The 14,151-nt window shown below is 41.4% G+C and overlaps 1 protein-coding gene across 12 annotated transcripts in view; it reads right to left on the reverse strand.

Moving 5' to 3' along the window:
- Positions 1-259: 259 nt before the first annotated feature.
- The window catches only part of Clock (clock circadian regulator), an 83,882-nt gene continuing 69,990 nt past the window's right edge, over positions 260-14,151 (reverse strand). For 10 of the 12 annotated variants that reach the window (XM_076546463.1, XM_076546459.1, XM_076546464.1 and 7 more), the window contains 5 exons: positions 13,057-13,209; positions 11,865-12,071; positions 11,011-11,216; positions 8,063-8,351; positions 260-4,969 (listed from right to left, as the gene is read on the reverse strand). In XM_076546463.1, the coding sequence (XP_076402578.1) occupies positions 4,778-4,969; positions 8,063-8,351; positions 11,011-11,216; positions 11,865-12,071; positions 13,057-13,209 (1,047 nt within the window). In that variant the 3' untranslated portion in view covers positions 260-4,777. The remainder of the gene's footprint in view (positions 4,970-8,062; positions 8,352-11,010; positions 11,217-11,864; positions 12,072-13,056; positions 13,210-14,151) is intronic. The other 2 variants (XM_076546462.1, XM_076546465.1) reach the window with 1 other exon arrangement.

The following is a 14,151-nucleotide window of genomic DNA, read 5'->3' on the forward strand; positions in this document are numbered from 1 at the left end:
GAGTTCCTTCAGCCTGCTAAGTTCTCCATAAATACTTCCTAGTGATTGTCGTTAGTTCAGCACCTCAGGGTTTGCTGGTGTGTTGATGGGATCCCAACAGTCTCCACAAACTACACAACTACAAGTTATTTCACTAGAGCCTCTTCCCGGGAAAGCCCGGGCAGCTTACAAAGGATTGTTAAATACTCGTCTTTCAAAGTATTCTTTCGGAAAAACAAGGAATGTAGTGTTATGACAACGGAAAAAATATGCAAAACAGTCACGTGGAAAAACAGAATTTTAATTTTTAAATATATAAGTTTGCTTAATTTCTGGTGAGTTGTTCAACACTGTTTTAAATATCCTGAATTAGTAACTATACCAACAAAATTGACCTCCAGTGTTTCCACAGGAGACATTAAGATAAGACCAAATTATAGTTTTCTTCAACCAAAGCAGTCTTTCTCAGTCCTTTTTGTGCAAAAACATTACAAGAGCAACTCAAATGGGAACGCTGAAATGACATGCCAACATTTCAGGGCACATTGAAAACACTCAATAATTCTTGAAATTACTGTATCCTAAAATATTACTACCAACCGTTTATAGATTAGTTCTGTATATCTACTCAGACAGATGCATATTCCTAGACCTCTGAAAACAAACAGGCTCATTGGTCTCTTTTGGTGTCCACACAATAGGCAAGATAGGTTTACAATAGTGTTTAAATGGAACTACGCATCTATAATCTCCTGACTCCACCACATTCAAAACAAAAGTCAGAGTTTATTTGGCTACCTTGAAATCACTCCCATAAACCTGCTACGGTTCACTGGATCTAAACATTTCTCAGAAATGTGTCATTTATAATTTCACCTAAGTGATGATTAGGGGATCCTTTAAAAATGGTTAATGCCTAAGATACAAACTTTATCTAAATGAATAATTGCAATAAAGTGCTTATTACCTTTCAAAATGATGCTTTTAGACTGTGGTATGTTGTTCTAAGTGTGTGCTATTCCTCCCATAAAGGATCCCCAGGCATGAGAGTCTGATCTCACCTGTCTCAGAAAGCAGCAGCACTATCTTTTGGTAGGTAGGCTGACAATAGGCACATTACCCATGCAGATGAGGCTGTACTATGGCAAGGGGGGGGGGATTAGAAAAGTGGGAGGCAGGTGGAGGGTTCCTACTACACTCATAGTTCTATACAAATATATTAAATATGCTATAAAAATAGTCAACTCTTTCCTTTGCATTTACTTCAGAAGCTCCTCTTAGAAGAGTGTTCACTCAACCCAGACAAACTGAAAAGGTCTCTTTCCCTAAGGACTATGAAAACGGCAAGTGCCTGCTTTTGTGCTGTTTCTTCTCCACCACTGAAGAGTTCCAGTCAGCTTACTCCTGGCTCTGTGCCCTCAACAATATTAATATCCAGTGTTTATACCTTCCAATGTGGACTCCGTGGTGCTAAGAACAGGACCACAGGTACTGGAAAGGTGATAGGCTTGAACGAGTTTTACACAAATGTTACGACAAACCTTTAATCACCAAAGAAACAGAAAAAAGAAATACTAAAAATGCTATCTGTGTTCCACTTGGAAAAAAAAAAATGCCTCAATGTAGCAGAAACATTTTAAAGGGACAGTACTATTCCAAGTGAAAAGAACCTACCTCTGTAGACTACTACTTTAAGGGTCCTTTCTAAGGCTTGAACAAGGGCTCAGCTCCCTCACAGCTGGACTGCTTCAGTGCTCCCAACTAACTTCAAGAGACTGCTTTAAGGCAACGACCAACGACAGCACCCAGAATTCAAACACTCACTAGTTTGCAGAGTGTTCTCTCACAAACTCAAAACCACTGGCATTCTTTGATTAGTAGGACATTCCTAAGCCCTGTCTATGCAACAGCAGAACACAGCACTCTAAAGCTACCCTAAACTTAGGGTGGAGCTTGGGGCAGGGCCTGTAGTGCTCATTTGCAGGCAGCTCCACCTGTCACCTCTGCTCCCCACCCCAGTTACTACTCTAGGGAAGAGAAGAGGAGTACTTTCATGTCTAGGCTCTGGGTTGACAGCGGCCTCCAGAGCAGCTGTGTGCTTGACTGTTCTCATCCCAAAGGATCAGCAACACCCATGTTCTACAGAGCAGCCCAGAGCAAAGTACCTTCCGGGCAACAGGATCCTAGCTGACCCGCACCCTAACAATTCTTAACTAAAAAGTGCTGCCCAGAATACAATTTTAAAGAAAAATGAATCCCCATGAAATAGAGCAGGGGACATTAAGGTTTATAAGCTGCGAAGTGTTTCTATTTGGTATCTTTTCATGATTTAGGTTTTAGATTTAGGTTTCAGTCAACAACTTTGGCTATAGAAACGAAGAACAGGCAACAGATGAATCTTCATCAGAATGCTCAAGTCTGTAGGAAGCAGACAGGGACAGTTTGCCACCCAAAGAAACCAAGAATGAAAGAGCCGAGAGGCAGCTGGTGCCGACAAGTATTGCCCAGCACAACTTTCCATATGGACAGCAAAATTAGTGGCTAGGCGCTCCTTTACCAACTGCTTTTAGTCAAGAAGATGAACTGTGAAGAACAACAGGAATTACATAATTAGTATACCGTATCTCCTGTGAGCTAAACCCTCGTCACTGGGTATTGCCAAAGTCAAGGAGGCACAACTCAGATGACATGGAATGGCATAAGATCAAGAAGGCAATTTGGGAGGGGAGAAAAGCAATGTGGGTGCTCTACTTACATCAACTTTATCACGGGTACACAAGCTTACATATGCATGTATTCTTGCATCTCTTCGGGGTGTTCATACGAATGTCAGCTAGAAGGACTGTGATATGTTAGTTACTGACTGGTACCTGGCCACACTTCTTCTGCAGAAGGGTAGGTACCAATTTCTTTGGTTGTTTTCATTGTCACCACTAACTTCTAACTGAATTGCAGCCAGGTAAACAGGAAAACAAAGACATGCTTAAGGATGGCAACAAAGCCGAGGACCCATAACTGACTCGGCGTGCGCGCGTTCCCCAGAGCCCTTATCTAGCGATTCTGCAGTAGGTTAGTTTCACTGCTGGGAACCTTTGTTTAGCAGCCTCACCCTTACACACTTTCTTTGAAGGTCAATTCTGATTTGTCACACTTGTCCTCCCTTTTCTCAGTAATGTTTTATATTCTATTTTCTACTATCTTTTGTTCTATAATTGCAAATTTCATTATTAGTACCATAAAATCTAAAAAAAAATGCTTTTTAAAATATATGTAACTTTGTTGGAGTTTATTACCTGGAGAGTGTGATATTGCCAGATGAAATCTTAATTCATGTTTAGAAAGCATGTGAGTGGTAATATTCTAGTGTTTCAATGAAGGTTAAAGACAATTTCTACCCCATTTCTCTGAACAAGTATTAAATGGTAATTCTTAAAGGACTACTTAGCTTAAAAGGAAGATACTAATTTGGAAACAATTCTGGGATCACTTTAACAACTCTGATACTGTTAGGGCAGTCCAAGAGATGTAGCAGTCTTCATGGGAGCCAGAGAATGACACCGAGACCCACATGCTGCTAAAAATGTACTAAGGTTTCAACACTGCTACTGAAACCAGACGATGAATTCAAGATGGTGAGTTATCACCTGAATTAAAATCAAGGCACTATGGGTTTTTCCCCCTCAAATAACCCTGAATCATTTTAACTAAAAGAAGCATTGAAAATTTTAAAGATAATAAAAAGACTCCAACAAATCCTAAAAGTTAAAATTCCCACCATTGAGAATGTTAAAAAGTGCCTAAAATGTTCTGTGTGCAAATTTTACTCTTATAACTGAAACATTCTTGAAATCACTTTCAGGCTTGTTGAAAACCATTTACATAAATATTCCAACTATGAAATATATCAAAATATGTGATCAAACTCAACCAACCATCTAAAATAAAGCAGTGCAATTCTATTTTCAAACATAATTGAAAAATAATGACATAAGGGCTATTTCTGAATAAAAGGAAATGTAGCAATAATTTAACCAGCAGCACATTACACCTCACTGAACAAACTGTGACATCACAGCCAAAGCGCGAACAAAAAAACTTGTGCCCTGGAAAAAGTGACTAGAACACTATTGTGTTGTAAACAAAATGAAAAAGAGAGGCTGTTACCAGTTTGTACATGGTGTCAAAATCTAATGAAATGTACTCATACCTGTAAGGGACAGATAATGCTTTCATGCTGCATACAGATAGTTTGCTTTCTCTTCTCCATCCAGACACATACACATCTATATAGCATCTATACATAGAGAATTCAAACCTGCACAACATTCTGCAAGTAATCACTGATCCATCATTATCTGAACAGGGAGGGGAGCTGGGGTAGGGACTACTAACTACAGGACTATCTTCATGGCAATCTAAGCAAATCCCTGGCAGTGGTGTGTCCTCTGTAACATCTGATACCAGGCACAGAACCACTAAAGCTACCAACATTGTTAGTGCTTTTCTGATTCGATAAAGGTCATGATAGTTGAGCTTGTTAACATTTGGCAATATACTCTTTTTCCATTAAAAAAATATCTGGGTAAAGAAACTGCAGAATTGGCTGTGTCCCTGTAATCATCTCCCATCGGCTGGTATTTAATGTACACCTGTAGCACTGGGCAGCATTTCCCTACCAACTAATCCAGGAACTGGAACACTCAAGCCCACCCTCACAGAACTGCTCAACTTCTAACCCTGTCATCTGAGTGAGCGGCTGGCCTCTCCTTCCTCTAGTGTCAGAGAGGAAGTATGTGTGCTACTGGGGCTGGACCTTGGAAGGGTCAGTCAGGCTGTCAGTCCTGTGCCGACTAAGCTGCTGCTGCTGCTGCTGCTGCTGCTGAGGCTGGTGTTGCTGGTGATGCGACGGAGGGAAGGTGCCCTGCTGCAGTGGGAAGGCGGCAGAGAGGATGAGCTGAGCTGAAGGATTCCCATGGAGCAACCGAGACGTCTACAAACAGAAGAAGATTATGCAGCATGGCTCTATGCCTTCACCCTGTCCATTCACAGTGTCCACTGTCCACGTGACAAGAGCTATCAATTCCCATTTTATTTGCCAATCTAAAAAACTGGTTTTGGAAAACAAAAGCCTTACCTTCTTCCTGAAAACATAACAAAATTTAATTTTTCAAAGGAATCTGTGCTGAGAACTTAACAGTACAAAATACTATTGTCTTGAGACAAACCACTTATTTTTACTTCATTTCCTACAGGACCAAATTTGAAGCAGTAGAGCTGGAGTACAGCTATGCCTGTATAAGACACGAACACTTGCCGCCTGTCAGACAGACAATGCTCTCTGCACACAGCTCTGCCTGCTAGTAAAGAGTCAAGGCCAGGGATGAGAAAATAGCTCTGTCCATACAGTGCTTGTAGTCCCAGTATGGGGGAGGTGGAGACAGGAGGATCTCTGGGGCTCACTGGTCAGCCAACCTAACCTAGGAAGTGAACCCCAGGTCCTTATGAGACCCTGTTTGAAAAAAACAAGGTAGACGCCCAGCAGTGGTAGTGCACGCCTTTAATTCCAGCACTTAGGAGGCAGAACCAGGCGGATCTCTGTGAGTTCAAGGCCAGCCTGGGCTACAGAGTGAGTTCCAGGACAGGCACCAAAACTACACAGAAAAACCCTGTCTCGAAGGCAAAAAAAAAAACAACAAAAAAACCAAGGTAGACTAAGGAACAAAACCTGAGTGCTGACTGCTGGCCTCCATACATTTGCACTTGCACACACTTGTGTACCCCCACCACCACCGGAGCAGTCAGAAAAGCACAGGCTTTAGTAGACTTGGGTTAGCTTGAGCTGTTCCACCTGTAGATGTGTGACCCTGTCCAGCTGTTGACCTCTCCCAGCCTCAGCCTTTCCCTTAGTCAAAGTGTCTATTATGCTGATTTGTACAGACATTATAGGAAAAGGAGGGAAGAGCTGGAGGCTCAAGTCCTATGTGGCTGTATGAGGTGATACATAAAAAATAACCCCTCTCCCCAACAGAACGGTCTGTTATCACTAGTCCATGTCTGACCTTGAAAGCCTCAACTTAGGAGTCTGTTTCTCTCCCTACATTTTGACTTCTGGCTGCTTAGTAGTCTGTTCTGTACTCTGGTACACAAAAAGGGACTAGCTGAGAGAATGGGAAGTTTCAAGTACAGTACTCTGGAAGACAGCACACTTACTCCACCATCCTTGGATTTCAATAAGCTCACGTGGGGGATGACGTTTGCAACTGTGTATGAAGGAAACCCATGTACACAAACACAAGGAGAGACTTCAACCTTCCCATGAGAAAACTTGTCAAGGACCTTTACAATTTTCCTTCTTGATTTGTTACTAGAACAAGTCTTTGTAAGACAAAGGGATTTATGGCATTTACTTCTCTGATTACATCCCAAGTACATTTTCAGAGGTCCATTAGAAAAGCCAAATTATGTATTTATTATCTCAATAAATATGTTTATGGAAAGCATTGCTTATCTAACATTTTTATGGTTCTCATGTTTTGGGGATGCATTTTTGTGGTGGGGGCAGGCAGGGAAGAAGTGGATGTTCACTTTATAAATACTTACTTATTGTGTTTGTGTGTACATCGGCTAGGGTTCACATGGGGAGTCAGCTCTCCTCTTCTACCCTGCGGGAACCTGAGACTGAACTCAGGACGTCAGGCTCAGCAGAGAGCACCTTCACCTACTGAGTCATCTCCCTGGTCCCAAACGTTCCTTTTCTCTCAAGGCCTGCCTTCCTTGACAGATTTAGAACACTAGACCTTAAAGCAAAGCACATTCTTTAAGCTTTTGTTTAATTCTCACTAGAGATTTTATATATATAAAATCACACCCACCCACACACAGATGTATATGTATATATATGTAAAAATGTGTGTGTAAAATGTGTGTAAATATATAAAATATATTTCACCTAAATAAAAGCCTAAGACTGTTTTTATTATTTATAATAATAGCTAACTCAGTTATTCATTGTACTAGTTCAGACTTAGGGCCTGTGGGTATGACTTGACAACATTTAAGCAATGAGGCTATTTCAGTATTACCCTACCAAAGTAAGACTTCCACCTAGCCTAGATGGGCTCTAGCAGAGAAACCACCAGAGTCCCCACACCAGAGCCTAGAAACCGGTTCTGTTGGTTCTTTGCTGAGGATTCTGACCAGGTGACTTTGTTCTGAACCTATGGATAGGCAGATTCTGTTTCGTTTATCCACCTCGTATCTGTGTGGGTTTTGCCATTAATATGAATATCTTACTACATTTGCCAATATCGTGGTGATCAATGACAGCTGGCTATATACCTTACAGTATATTTAGCAATTTACACGCTTTTTTTAAAAAAAGGCATTAAGTATGAACTGATATTACTTCCAATGTGTCAATGAAGTTTACAAGTTTATGCCAAAGGTCGCGTGTATGTGGTATAGCAATTACTCAACTGAGGGCACCCTGATTTTAGAGCCGAAGTTCTAGTGGTAACCTATACTGCATCTACACTGGATTTCTCCTCTGACATTCATTTCTAACAAGAAAATTCTAATAAACTGGCATAGTAGTGCATGCGTGTAATCCCAGCACGCAGAGGCAGAAGCAGGAAGACCTTTTTGAGTTCTAGGCCAGGCAGAAACACATCACAACAAAACCACAATCTAATACAATTTAATCTGATGAATAAGGTAACTCCTAGGATGAAAAAGGGATCCTTCTTGATGTCCCTGCTTAATGAAGAGTACAGTTTGAAAAAAAAATGGGGCTTTTGATTAAATTCTAGAAATACTAGCCTGAGAGAGAAAAAAGGCTCAGTAAGTGACCTGATATGGGTAGGAAGTAGGCCACTTACTCTAGCTAGAAGTTCAGATAACCAAGTCCTCCAAGGCTGAAGAAGAAAAGATAAAATAGCCAATCAGAACAAGCTTTCTATTTCTGTAGATATTTAAATCCTACAATAAGCCTTTCAAGATTTTCCAGGTCCTTTACAAACCTGTCCCTTGAACATCTTATTTGGTGATAAAATCAGCTCAAGGCAATTCCTCATGGGGAGATTACCTGTAAAAACTGCTGTGGTGGTGGTTGGGTCAGCTGAGCCTGAGGTGATTGCTGAACCGAAGGAAGCTGCTGTTCCTGGGAACTCTGCTGCTGCTGCTGCTGCTGCTGCTGCTGTTGCTGCTGCTGCTGCTGCGTTACCGACAGTGCCTGAGCTTGCTGCTGTTGTGTGGCAAAGGTAGGGTAAGCAGTCACCACCTGACCCATAAGCATGGTACTTGGTACCATGACGGCCCCACACGCTACGGGAGCAGTCACTAATTTGGTCACAAGTTGCTGACCTTGAGAAAACCTGTGAACAAAAACAAAGAAATGGTGTCAGAGAGACAAAGCATAACTCGGTCAGCAAAATAGTTATCCTAGACAATACCCAATGAAATGGCCTGTTGGTTTTATAAAAGTCTATGCTCCTAGTTTCTGTTTGCAGAGATTCTCCTTCGAGGCTAGGGGCATAGCTTAGTGGCAGAGTGCTTGCTTGCATAGCTTGTTGGGGTCAATCTCCAGCACCAAGGACAATTTTAAAGGCCTTTTTGTTTGGGATATCAGTAAAACAAGCAAACAAACAAACTACATATGTGCGTGTGTGTATGTATGTGTATATATGTATATATACATATATATACATATATACACACATATATAAATTATATATATATGTAGTTTGTAATATAAAATATACCAAAAGAGAGACATAGCAAAACAACTTTTAAAAATTCTCATATTCAAGATAATGACCTTTCATATCACACATAAAAATTGGTTGACAATGAATAAATAAGATCTAAACTACAAAACTCATGACACTGGGCCTGGCGATGACCACTGACGATGTCAAAAGTACAGGTAGGTGACAGTGGAAAGGATTCCCTCCATGACATCACGTCTAACCAGCATAGAAGGAACACTGAAGAACTGGACAAAAGTTAAACTTTTCCTCCAAAACCCACCAAGAGCCAACAAACACATAAAAAAGCCCTCACTAGACCTTGTCCTTAGAGAAATGACAGCTAAAACAACAATGGAGAGCCACTGCATGCCATCAGGACGGCTGACACTGAGAAATACAACGGACTGGGGAAACTGTGGTCTTCACGTGCTTTCTAGTGCTATGATCAAGACCACGACCAAAACGCAACGCCAGGAAAGGGCTTGTCTGGTTACATACAAATCCCAAGTCATAGGCCACTGCGGGAAGCCAGGGCAGGAGAAAGGGACTGAGGGGGAACCGAGGTGAGACTACAGAGAAACAATGTTTCCGGCTCTCTCATACACCCCAGAAGCACATAAAATTCATCTGCTCCCCTATGAAGTCTGCGAAATAGTTATCACTCCAAGTATACATGAGCTGGTTATTCTTGTATTTTTATTAATGTCTCATCCCCTGTTCAAAGGATTAGCCTTTACACGTCTGTTGAAATATGTTCCCTCTTCCCCGGTTACAAATGGTTGCTAAAATGCATCCTCCAAAATGCATGTCAGCATTCTAGTTTACTATCTTCCTTCTCAGGCAGGCTGGAGATGTCTGTCAGTGGCAGCAGTGTGTATGCCTAGCATGAGAGAAGGCTCTGAGTCCAGCACCCCCAACAAAAACAAAACAAACACAAACACCAATCAACTTTCAGAGAGCATTCCTAGGGCACAGTCCTAAGATTTCCCCAAGAGTGTGAGCACTACAGTTGGATGTCTGAAGTTGAGGAACTTGAGCTCCAAGGAAAACAGATTCTCTGCTCTTGCTGCCTATATAATCCTGTAGCTTCCTTGGTCTGAACATTATTGTTATCTTAAAAATCACTCTTTTCCATACAACAGCAAAATATGCAAGCAGTAGCACATGTATAGTGAAGGTAATAAAAACATGAAACTATTTCAGATCATGTATTTAAAACTTCAGAGATCCTATAGTTAAAAACCCATCTTCCCAGGAAAGTATATTTATGCAAAAATTTGTTTATAATCAGCTATCCAGACTTATCACTGGAGACACAGTTGCCTGTTCTTCTTTTATAGTTACACCTAAGCCTTGAAGGGACCTGAATTCACAGCCACCCCTCTGCCGTAGCACTTGGTCAAACCACTAAAAACACTTTCTCATCTGAGACATGGGGAAATGATGGAAGATACCAATGTTTATTTTAAAAAATGAAACATTTTGAGCAGAAAGATTATCCAGCTACCCTACTGTTGCTCTCTTAACATCCTCACTAAGAAGACCAAGCGACACCAGTCAGTCTGTCAGACTTGTGTGACAGCGTACGACAAAATGTGGTTCTGTATCTGACAGCCCAGTTTGGAATAAAAAATAAATTCTGATGTCATTCTGTTAAGTCTTTTTTTTTTTTTTTTGGTTTTTCGAGACAGGGTTTCTCTGTGTAGCTTTGCGCCTTTCCTGGAACTCACTTGGTAGCCCAGGCTGGCCTCGAACTCACAGAGATCCGCCTGCCTCTGCCTCCCGAGTGCTGGGATTAAAGGCGTGTGCCACCACCGCCCGGCTCCTGTTAAGTCTTTAATAATAGATACAGTATTTATTACAAACCTTAAAACATGGGTATAGCAAGCAATAAACTAAAATTTCATGGTAAAAAAAAAATTATTGGTTTTGGACAAAAGTACAATACTAAGACTGAACTGAGGGTCCTGTCCACGCCAGGCAAGGTCTCTACTCCTGAGTTGTATCACTAGCTCATATATACATTTTTATATATTGGATCTGTTTCTATGATCTTCTTTTACTGTGCCTGCCACATGCATGGAGGCATGGAGGAGGCCAGAGGCGGTCACGAGAACTCCTGCACCTGGAGTTAAGGTGTTGTGACCTGCTGGAGGTGAATGCTAGGAACTGAACTCGTCTTTCTAGAAGAGCAGCAAGTGTTCTGAAGCACCAAGCGCACAGAGCTTGGTTTTATTCAATCAATTTATAACTCTGGAAATAATAAATGAAGTCTGACATCCACCTTATCTGTCTGTCCTGAGTGAACGTGGTTACCGTAGCACTCTGCGTACTGTTCTGGGGCATACTGGATGGGATCTGGACCATGCTCCCAGACGCAGGCTGAGAGATCACCATTGTGTTATACAGCGGGGCTGTGAGAGTGCTTGGCGTCTGGTTTGGAAGAGACGTTTGCTGACTATGTCCACTCATGACATTCTGTTGACTCTGCTGGAAAAGGAGATTTTATAGAGATTATCTAACAGTTATAGGACAGCATGCTCTACTATCCACCACTTGACAGTGGCTGACAGAACAGAAAAAGACAAGCAAAATATATTATTTGGAGAGAAATACAGAAAAGACTGACTTGGAGTAGCTGACTTAGGCTGGATTCTTTGATGGAAGATAATAAACTAAGACTTTAAAAGAAGCATGATCTTAACAAGGAAGTAGAAAATGTACACGAAAGACATCTGTTAAATGCCCAAAGCAAGTCAGTAATGGTCACACACTTGTATGTTTTTCAAATATAGTAACAGATGTACACTAATTAATTAATTACCAGAACTCTACAGAATGATTAAACTATTCCCACTTCCCCAACAGTCTATTCAGTATGCTTGCTACTCAAGACTCTCTTGCAAATCAAAGACTTATTACGTACAGAAAATCTGCACATTATAAGAATCTGGTATAATTATTAAACTAGGTACTAGGTATTAAATCACAAAATTATTAAATATCAAAATATTTTATAGTAATATATTTTCCACAAAATACTTTAATGATCACTGTCAAGAGTTTATGTTCTAACTTTTGTTAAAACTTAAAAGCTGATGCAACATAGAGCTTTAAGTAGATATTTCAGTCAATTACCTGAGTTGATGTACTCTGTAAAGTCTGTTGTTGTATCATGTGCTGGCTTGTGCTGACATGTCCAGTATTCATTCCACTTTGAATCTGGCTAGCAGAAACGACTTGGCCTTGCATATTTATAGGTGTGAGTTGCTGAATATTAGAATTTCCAGAGGAAAGTTGAACGGACCCAAAATTCAATCCAGAGTTTGATTGCTGCAAAAACATCTTTGAAAATAAAAATTACATTTTAATGAAAAACTTTGGCAGGAAGGCTCAGTTTGTTGCACGAACATGATAGACTGAGTTTGGTCCCTTGATTCCATGGTGGAAGGAAAGAACAGAGTCCCCAAAGTTATCTTCTGACCTCCACACATACTCTGCAGTACATATATGCTCACATTAACACACACACACACACACACACACACACACACACACACACACACACACACACACACACACAATTTTTAATTACATTTTTTTGCAGGGGTGCTTGGAATCAAACTCAGGGCCTCAAGCATTTTAGGTAAACACTACTGATGAGTTACATTCCCAGCCTAAATAAACTTTATAGTTTAAAAAAAAAAAAAAAAGACCAAGGAGAACACTGAAAGAAACCAAGCAAAATGAAGTTTAACAGTCAAGTAACAAGTCATTAGGACATTTCACACGAACAGTTAGCAACAATGACAATAAAACATGAAGCGCCACATTCATCCTTGCACTCATCCACAAGGTCAACTGAGTTACTCAGTGCTCCTCAAAGGGCTGCTGCTGGCAGCTTTGTATCATCTGTCACTCAAAGTTCCTGACAGTACACAGAATTACTGTTCACCTAGTTTCCCTTCAGCAAAGACCTAGTTCCCTAGATGGCCCTGTTAGTCAAGTAATATGAATCATATCTTATTGGTATTTTATTAAAACCATTCTAAACTGTCTACCTCAAAGGTTCTATAAAGTAAAACTTTTATATTATGGATTTGAACTTACTAAAACTTGGAGTTCATTAGTCTAAAAAATAATGATGCTGATAGCAATGTCTTTAGGAATGAGTACCTCTGGAGGCTCTATACTATTAAGCAGGTAGCCAATGTTTACTGAACTGGGAAAAATAGACCTCTTGCATCTGGCTTTTCAAAAAAGAGGGGTAGGGGACAATGTTTAGGAACCCAAAATGTGAATGAGATTCTCTGTGCTCAGAATACATTACCTGAAGCCCTTGACCATGGACCATCTGAAGCTGCTCTTGAATCTTCCTCAGTTCTTCCTGTTGCCGATGAATATTTGCCTCTATCATCCGCGTCCGCTGCTCCAGCTGGTCTTTCAGATGCTGCATGGCTCCTAACTGAGCTGAAAACTGGAACTGAAGCAGCACAAGCAAAGACAGTGTAACACATCTTAGAATTCCGTGTCCCACTAACTGTGCCATGTGCAAGGCAGGAGAGCCACCTCCCAGAGCCGTCTTCACTCTCCTTTGTGACAGGAGCTGGACCTTTAACTCAGTGCTGTTGTCTGCAGACCCCTGGGAACCTGCCCCAGATGCCCCTGGAGGGAGACTGCACAGGAAGGCGCTTCTCTTCCTGGTGCCAGTGAGTAGCAAGCCCCGCCTGCCCAGTCTCATCCACAAAGTCTACTTCCCAGCAGACGCTCTCTCATGGCAGCTCAGCGCACTTCTCTACTCAGTGGCTCCAGCCACATACAGCCCACCGAGTGCAGGGAAAGAGGTGTTGAGGGGCTGCGTTCGTACGTCCTTCCTTGGCTGCTCTCCCTGATTTATGTGCGTGGTTGTTCTCATGTCCTTTTTTAAAGTTACAATTACCACCTGGGGAGGGGCACATGTCACAAATGTGTGTGTAGGTCAGAGGACAACTTGAGGAGTCATTTCTCTTCCTTTACCACGTAGCTCTAGGGGGCAGAACTCAGGCTGTCAGGCTTGGCAGCAGGTGCCCTTAGCCACTTGACCATCTGGCTTGCTCCCCTTGTTCTTGCATTTTTTAGAGATTCTTCTTTTAGTTACCAGCTAATACAGTTTTTTATTACCTCTGCTTGAACACTGTGCAGTTAAAAGATATGAGTGCTTCCAGGTGTGGTGGCACACACCTTTAATCTTAGCACTTGGGAGGCAGAGGCAGGTGGATCTCTGTGAAGTTGAGGCCAACCTGGGCTACAGAGAATGTTCTAGGACAGCCAGGGCTATGGCTATGCAGTGAGCCTCAGTCTTTAAAAAAAGAAAAAAAAAAGAAAGAGAAAAGTCAGGCTGAGCTCATACTGCAGCCCAAGAACTTAGAACAAGTTCTTTAGTTGC

This window comes from Peromyscus maniculatus, chromosome 10, assembly GCF_049852395.1.
Source record: "Peromyscus maniculatus bairdii isolate BWxNUB_F1_BW_parent chromosome 10, HU_Pman_BW_mat_3.1, whole genome shotgun sequence".
Taxonomy (NCBI): Eukaryota; Metazoa; Chordata; class Mammalia; order Rodentia; family Cricetidae; genus Peromyscus; species Peromyscus maniculatus.